The following is a 9,155-nucleotide window of genomic DNA, read 5'->3' as shown; positions in this document are numbered from 1 at the left end:
GGCCATTTTATTGACCTAAATTCAACTAGTATTTCAAGCATTATGTACCAGCTACTAAGACAGCAAGGGTAGAGTACTTTCGTATCTGGCCTTTAATACAGGAGAAAGGCATTTTTTTGCACCCCTTTTTAAACATAAAGTTAGGTGGAGCTGGAAGAAAAGACCTAATTTAATCAGTGGCAGAGATGCAACACCCAGGCCTTCAGAGTCTAAACCCAGTGCATTTTCTATTCCACCATGTAGCCGCTAGGTCCATTCTAGACTATTCTTTCCCAGAGTTCCCGAGACAGAGACTAGCTGGAGCCACCAACAAATTAGGAGTGGTCATGAAAGTTAAGTTCAGTCACGGATTAAATTCATATGGTCCTACCACAATGCTTAGTGTTTCAATTACTCCATGGTTTTGGGCTACTGTGCTACCCACTAACAGCTGTTTTCCCTTCTTTCCCTGTTCATCATTTTTTTCCAAAGCTGACCTGCCAAGATTATGGCATCTTCCCATATAATCCACAATTAAATGAAAACCAACCAACCGAACAAAAACTTTAATGTGTTTTTTGCATCTTTTCCCTCCCTTTCATCTTAATCCATAATTATTCTAATACCCCAGGAAGATTACTTTTCTTTCCTAGTTTACACAAAAGAAAGGAGAAAGGGCAAATGGCTTATTTAAGAGACAACTAAGCATTAGTAAGAGCCAGGAACTAGATACTATATTAAAATTTAAAGTTGCGGGGCGCCTGGGTGGCTCAGTGGGTTAAAGCCTCTGTCTTCGGCTCAGATCATGATCCCAGGGTCCTGGGATCAAGCCCCATATCGGGCTCTCTGCTCCGTGGAGAGCCTGCTTCCTCCTGTCTCTCTGCCTGCCTCTCTGCCTGCCTCTCTGCCTACTTGTCATCTCTGTCTATCAAATAAATAAAATCTTTAAAAAAAAAAAAAATTTAAAGTTGCTGGGCCCAATCATTTGCAAAAATAAAAATTTCCTGTAAACAGAATAGACAAGCTGCAGTAGTAATGCAAAGACATTCAAATAAGAGACTGCAATTCAACTTCCAAATGTTTTATTTTTAGTGTTTTAAAACATTTTAATACAACAAAGATATAAAATAATATATTAGTTAAATCTGGATTTAATTTAGAATCAAGATATTTACTTATATACAACACTGTGCTTCAAGGTATGGCTACCACAGGAACATTCACATCTTCAAGTAATACTAGTTTCTCTGTGGACAGAGTTACATTTAGGTAGAGTTCTTAAAACAAAACATGCCCACTTTAGTCCAAGCTAATTTTGCTTCCCCCACTAAGTACCAGTTTCCACTTCCTTTGTTCCATATCAGAAATACTTCAATTGTCCTAATAATCCATAGATTCTCTGAATTAAAAATTATTAAAATTAAGCATTTTTAAGATGACATTAATAACATGGCCTGGCTACCATTCAGACAACTCAGTAGTTCATATTGAAAGAGACCTGAAATAATAATGAGATTATCATAGTATTCCCTCTTCCTTCCTATCAGACACAAATCTTCCTTATGCTTAAATATGGAATACACTGAACAAAAAGTCTATTGGCTAATTTAGAGTAGAACATATTCTAAAACCAACCTTACTGGTCGCTGAATTATGGTTTACAGATTTCATAGATACTTTTATTGAACTTGACGTAAAGTAATAGGCCACATTTTAGTTACTTGAAATTGGTGGCATTCACTGGGTGTGAGCAGTAGGTGTGAGAGGGAGACCAAAACCTACTTTCATAGTAATTTCAGTCATTCAGAGCCACTCAAACACAAAGAGGGAAAAACCCTCAACTTCTTTCCTTTCTCACTGGTCACCTGAAGCAGCCTGACTTTTGACTTACTAACAAGTCTCTACAGAGGTGTAGGGGTAATTCAGGCTCACTTTTTACAAATGCAAACCATCTTAACTACCAAGTGAAGATGGCATTGAAACTGACATGCTTTGTTGGCTTTGAAACTATCTAAAAGAAACCAATACTGTTTAAGAAAACTTGGACTATTCTAAAAGAGAACTTTCTTATCGCAAATGCCTGAATACCTTAAAGAACTGACACATGACTATTACTGCTAGTTACTCTTAGTAAGGGATAACTTAAGTCTACAAAAAGACTATCAAAGAATTAAGTTTATTAGATCACAGAGTTTAAAACAAGAATATGGTTAACGTTCTCAAGCATTTTGGACCAAGAATGTTTAAAAAATGTTTACTATAAAACTCATGATGAAATTACCTTTTGCAGAATACACTCCAAGCAAGTTAGTGTTATGAATATGACTTTGAATATATAAGTAACACTTTCCAAACAGATGTCTCTAAAACAGACTGTTTCATATAAACTATAAAAGAGTTTGGCTTCTCTGTTCTCTGTTTGTAAATTATAAGATTTTTGGAATTCTGAGTAACAATACTTCAGCAAGTACAGGGCAAGAAAGAACACCACTTGGGGTGTCAGAGTTATAAAACCAGCAGGTTTTCACTCAATGGATTCTTTCTTGTGAACAGCCCACATTTCTTTGGCTGACTGGTTCTAAGGCTACACTCATTGCTTTCTGATTAAAAAAAAAAAAAACAGTAACAACTAAAAAACAGACCCAGCATGTGGAAGTTGTATTTTTACTCTAGCAATTCTGGCCACTGAGAATGATGGAGAGGATAGCCATTTGAAAATTCTGCAGCATAGCCAAAAAGTTTCTCCCAAATTATTCAGTGATATTAGCTTATTTGCCATCTTCAAAACCTCCTTACTCCCTATGAACTTCAATACCCTTCAGTAACAATGCCCTGCACAGACATTAAAAAAAAAAAAAAGAAAGAAAGAAAGGAAGGAAAGAAAAAAAAAAGGCTACACTGCCACCAGAATTATAGAGAAAGGCATCAAGAACTTTCAGTGTAACTTCTAGTTTGTATCCCCAAACCAAAAACCTTCTTGGTTCCTTCTATACTAAGGTCTCAGTATTTAAGAATATAAGCCTCTCCTAAGTCTTCAACTGTAGAAAGGAGAAAAAAATACGTATGTAGCTTCTCCACCTAGGCCCATTCACCCCCAAAATGTGAATATAAATACCACTCTTCCAATGGTTTACATTTTAACAAGAAAAAAAAAAAAAAAAAAAGACAAAATCTGGAAATTTCTGGACAAAACAACAACAAAAAAACAACTAAAATACAGGTTTCATATTAAAAAAAGAAATGGAAAAGAATTTTGTATCAACACTTTCCAAGAGACTTGGAGATGATGAATTTATGTAAACACTGCCTTGTATTAGTTATAACAATAAATTATAAATCTAGCTTACCTTTTCCTCAAATCAGATATGATAAATGCGAGGCTGAAAACTTATTTTACAATCCTCATTGCAGACTGCTGTTAGGCACTCTCGATGTCAACAGCTCTGCAAAATTACTTGAAATTTTTTTCTATTTTGTTCTAGAATAGAATCCATATGAAGGAAAGAAGATTGATGTTAGCAAGTTTACCATTAAGCAGCTATCTAACATTCCTGACTTAATGTTGCCACAGATTTTTTTCAAACATTTTTCCAAAAGCCAACACTCGATCGTCCCTAGCTAAATATGGTCTTGCTCTGTCACTTGTAAAGAATGGCAGTTACACGGCTTTGACCTCAAGGGTCAAAGTACTTTAAGTAGTATAGGAAACATCCCTCACCCTTCATGAGCATGCAGTTTCCTTAGATGAAATCTTGACATTTTTGTCCCAGGCATGTATTAGAATCAATAATTTAAGATATTATAAGATTCTGAAGTATGAGATTTACAAGCATAATAAAACTTGAATTGCCTTGTGCCATTTCTCAGGTGAGAAAAAAAATAATATTCAGAGTCGACTCAAATTGAGATCATTCAGCACGGGCTGGAATTTGTTTGCATAATATTCTTCTCCTGCCCAATCCATTCAGGCTCCTCTGTAGCTTATACAGGGGTGGGAATATGACTTAAAGTGCAAAAATAAAATATTTCATCCATATTAGGAGTGGGTCTCTGCTAAGTGGCCTAATTTTAGACCTCAATATGCCAGTACTTTTTCTAACTCCTTGCTTTAAAATGGAATGTAAAAACCATGCAATTAATATTCCAAGTAACTAAGCTCAATCAGTTGGGGCTCAAAAGCCAATTCCATAACCATTCTGTCATAACTACTAACCAGAATCATTAAAAGTAAAGTGACAAATGTTACCACAAAGGTCAAATTACTTAAGGTACTAAATTTCTAGTGTTGTAAACGGCAACTAACTATATCACTTCCTGACTGCCAAATTAAGACTAAGAAGAAAGAATGTATGTACACAACTGTATTTAAAAAAGAAAAACAACAAAACCTTTTTTCCACATCCGTCTTTTGATGGCCAAGAATGACAAATTTCAAAAACCAAAAAGTTGTATTATGCCCGCAACTGTTATAAATTTCTTTTCAAAAAGAGAAAAAATATTCTTTGCATGCATACCTCCCTACTTATAGACATAAGAACTTTATCTGACATTTGGTAACACACTCCACTATTTAGCTAATTAAGTAACATCATTTAAAGGCATAAAATTGGGCTGTCATATGTCTAAATAACAACTGTAGCACAAAGTTGTTCCAGGTACCTATCTCACTAAAATTAAGCCAATTTTATTTTTATGGATGCAGCCATTTTTCCCTTATAAACACTAATGACATTCATACTGAACCCTCAGAACAAAAGAGGAACTGCATCTTTTGTTGCCTCTTTGGTGAAAAATGCCAATACTATATTTGTACTTTTGTCACCTCATGTATGGCCCCTTCCATTCTCGTCTTGTTTCAGGCATCCTGGTAATGTTCAGTATACTTTTCTTAACGTTGTTTCAGAGGCAGAAATTATTTGTTAGTGACACAGATCACTTTCTAGAGTTGCATTTTTTTAAAAGACAGAAATTAGTTCAAAGAACAAGTACTGCTCATTTGGTAGGGGTTTTTCCTTTAAGATAATAAGGACCTAAAAAAAATTATTTCTTGACTAGAGTCCTAATGAAGTTAGAAAAAAAAAAAAAAAAAAACACATTCAATCACCAAATTACTTAAATTCAATAAGCAAGTTCTCAACAGGTAAGGGTAACAGCCTGACTTCAATCACAACATTAAGTCTGCCGAAAGAGAAGGGTCAGAAACATCTACTTAAGCTTCCTACTCACACGGATATGTAAGGACTCTTCATTGCTCTTTCTGGATTTCTACAATCATAGCCTTGCTCAGAACATGGAACTTCACTTTGTCAACATATAAGCCAAAATGCAAGGCATCCGGGAACAGCTTAGGGGGAGAAAGCAAACGTTATTCACTTTCAACAACTACTGCATATTTAACCATGAACCCATTACAAAGATAGACTTTAGCCAATCAATCTTTTCATTATTGCTGGTTTTGAAAATGGCCAACAATATTCATTAGGTACTGTACCATTCACATTGCATTCAAAAAAAGAAAACATGGGAAACCAAATTCTTGCTCTCCTACTCTGCTGATATGCTCTGGTATTGGCTAGAGTATGGTAGTACAAAAAGAGTCTTGTCGTGATATAAAAGGCAATAAACACATCAATGGAATAATGTTCATGAGCAGCCAAAATGAAGAAGATTCCAAAGAGGTTGAGAACCCAGGATAAAGTATGTAAGAAATTCCAGCTTCTTGGTGTATCTGGGAAAAGGACAGAAAGATCATTTTAAAACCACATTCTTTCCAATGCTTCTAAGTCACATGTTTCTTAAGTCAGTCTGCTACTTTCATTCTTCATAGAACTTGACACCCTTCCCTCAGCCTACCCTGTAGCCAGTCATCTAATACATGGAAGCACTAAAGAGATACTTACATTCAGTGACAAAGAAATTCAGCATAGTTAGGACGACTGTGTGGCCACTGAACATGTAATCTCCACAAGTGTGAACACCAGTTAGGGTCATACCAAAGCCACTCCAAATGGCAAAGGCCCGGTGTAGTTTCTCCCATACACTGCCATATATCTATAAAGAAAGCTACAAATTAGTGCTTCTAATGTCTAGAGAGGTAGGGGCTTCCAAACATCCCTCACATTGAAATTCAAATGCCGAATGACTTAGAAATAAGATCTGAACAAATGCAACCAGCCTCCCAGTCTAATTAATTCATTCTAGACATCAAGAAAGTGTGGTCAACTTGTAATTACCAGAATATTACCAGAAATATTACCAGAAATATTTCATGTAATTACCAGAATACTACCAGAAATATTCTGGTAATTACATGAAATCTATGTAATTCAAATTTCTCTAAGAGTTCCTTTACAATGAAAAGGTCACTATTACACAAAATATTTTCAAGTTTTTCATCCAATAATGCAATAGTATTTGCTGGTTGTTCTTGCCATTAAGAAAGAGGCTATGACAGTATCTATTCTTCCCTTCTTCACTGGTAACAGAATGTCTACTTTATTTGACACAGCGATGAACTCAACCAAAACACTGCATTTCCTAGCCTCCCTTGCAGGTGTGGTTTTGTGACTAAGTTCTATAAAATAAGATGTAAATGAAAGTGTAAAAGAGTTGTGGGAAGGCTATTTATAAAGGAAAAAAACAACTAGGAGGAAATCTTTTTCACCTTTCCTTCTTTGAGCCTACAACTCAGACATGATAGCTGAAACTCTAGCAGCCATCTTGGACTACTAAGTGGCCTTGAGGATGCAAGCCAAGTGTGAGGACAGGAAAGTACAAAGAAGAATCATGGGTTTTTGAGAACTCCATACAGAAGTGTTAGGATAGGAGAGGATAAAGACAGAACAATTGTGGGTTTTTAATAAGTCCATATGGGTACACATGACCTAATTTCATATTTCTCTTATGAGGTAGAATAAACCACTATTTATTAAACCATGCCATCTTGAATTTCCTATTAACAGCCAAACCCAATGCCAACTCCCACATATAAGCTTAAAAAAGCCATCCATTTGGAGGAAGAGTTTGAGTAATGGTCCTTCTTTAAAAAAAAAAAAAAAAAAAAAAAAAAAAAAAAAGCAAGCATTTAACACATAGTAACAGTACAAAGAATTCCTAAAATTTTACATGTTTTTACTATGTGAAAGACATGCTGCTAAGTGCTTTATGTATTACTGTATTTAATTTCCACAACAATCCCATGAAGTGATTTAATTATGCAGCTGAGGAAATTGGTTTAGAGAGGTCATACAGGGGTAAGTAACATAACCAAGATGTGAATCCAGGAAGTCTAATTCCAAAGTCCTATGTCTTAGAGGGCCTCTCTACTTCCTAGGGGTGCTACCCAATTCATGAATCGTTCAATAAAGTCAATTAGAGCTTTAAAGAAAATAACCTTACAAAACAAAACAAACAACCAAACAAAAAAAAAGGCCTATGTTTTATTTAATTAATTTATTTTTTAAGATTTTATTTATTTATTTGACAGACACAGATCACAAGCAGGCAGAGAGAGAGAAAGGAGGAAGCAGGCTCCCTGCTGAGCAGAGAGCCTGGTGTGGGGCTCGATCCCAGGACCCAGGACCCTGGGATCATGGCCCAAGCCAAAGGCAGAGGTTTTAATCCACTGAGCCACCCAGGCGCCCCTAAAGGCCTACGTTTTGAAGTTTCTACTATGGCTAATTAACAGCAGAAACAACCTCATAACACAATTTCATTAGAAATCTCACTTGCTGATTATGTACTACCCAGCTTTCCCTTTCTGCCTTATTGAAGGGCAAGATAGGAAAAGGGATCTATTATTAGAGAAAAGAAAAGAGATGTTGCTAAAATACACACAGTTTGGTTCTTCTAAGACCTCTAATGAGAATAGAGCTGGAGATGGTACTCTTGTGAAAATAAAAAATTAGGCAGTGAAGAACAGAGACTGCTAGGAAAATACCTCTCAGACAAGGGCAGGAAACAAGTGATGCCAGTCAAAAGAAAACAATAATTGCTCAGATACCCAGTCTCCTTGTCCCTTCCAATTTTAAATGTCCCAAATATTCTGTATTTTCTTTCCTTAAGGGGGGTCCATTGCTACATTTCAAAAACAGGTAGGTTCTTGGTTTTGTCCCTAAACCTCCTACTTCTGGGAATGAGATTTCAAGCAATTACTTTATTTCAATGAAAATGCCCTATGGAGTTTGCTGTAAGGGACTTGATTGCTAGTTACTATCACCTTAACTTTCTATTTTTAACAACTGCTACAAATGATACAGGTCAATAAGTAGGTTATATTATAATATAAAAACAATTAACAGTATTTAGGGCATATTTGAATAGAAATGTCCATATATAACTAACTGATAATGAAACACAGTCATCAGAGACAGAAAGAGGGCTATCCATACTGTAGAGGAATGGTATCTAATTTATTTTTGTAGCACACATTAGAGCCCAATGCACATATAACATTCTCGTTAGTGGCTGACCCACAATTAAATCCCTCTGCTACAGAAAATTCTCTTTTCAGTATAATAAGCTTATATTTTTATTCTTTAAAATATCTTCTAATCCATTACCATACTAGCCGGGGAAAACTATTCTATCTCTACTTCACATCATGTGCAGAAATAAATTCAAATGTTAAGAAATTTATATATAAGAAATATAGAACATTAAGACTGTAGGGGCACCTGGCTGGCTCAGTGGCATAAGTGTCGACCTTCGCCTAAGCTCATGATCTCAGGGTCCTGGGATCAAGCCCAGAGGTGGGCTCCCTGCCCAGCAGGCAGCCTGCTTCTCTCTTTCCCTCTTTCACTCTGTCTCTCTCCCTCTCCCTCAGCCCCTCCCCCTGCTCATGGTCTCTAAGAAATAAATAATAACCTTTAAAACATAAAACTGTAAAAGTCTCATATCACCATCTTTCATCAATCAGAATGGCAATGACTCCAATAATTGATAGCTGAGTAGTGCTGGCACAGGAGTGGGAAAACTGACATGAATACAGTATTGGTAGTAGTGATAAATCTACTTTTTCTGCTGGGTATTTGTGCAGTATGTATTTAATGTACATATTCTTTGATTTCATAATTCTACTTACAGGAATTTATCTTAAGTAGATGATTAAATAACAGAAAATGCATAAGTGCACAAGAACATTTACGATAGCATGATTTATAAATAGTAAGATTTGG

General features: G+C 35.8%; 1 protein-coding gene across 6 annotated transcripts in view; it reads right to left on the bottom strand.

Moving 5' to 3' along the window:
* Positions 1-1,044: 1,044 nt before the first annotated feature.
* SAMD8 (sterile alpha motif domain containing 8) overlaps positions 1,045-9,155 on the bottom strand; it is a 51,362-nt gene continuing 43,251 nt past the window's right edge. For all 6 annotated transcript variants that reach the window (XM_082717267.1, XM_082717264.1, XM_082717266.1 and 3 more), the window contains 2 exons: positions 5,880-6,030; positions 1,045-5,707 (listed from right to left, as the gene is read on the bottom strand). In XM_082717267.1, the coding sequence (XP_082573393.1) occupies positions 5,403-5,707; positions 5,880-6,030 (456 nt within the window). In that variant the 3' untranslated portion in view covers positions 1,045-5,402. The remainder of the gene's footprint in view (positions 5,708-5,879; positions 6,031-9,155) is intronic.

The sequence above is a fragment of the Mustela nivalis genome (assembly GCF_964662115.1).
Source record: "Mustela nivalis genome assembly, chromosome: 2".
Classification (NCBI taxonomy): domain Eukaryota; kingdom Metazoa; phylum Chordata; class Mammalia; order Carnivora; family Mustelidae; genus Mustela; species Mustela nivalis.
This window is presented reverse-complemented; position numbering and strand designations above follow the sequence as displayed.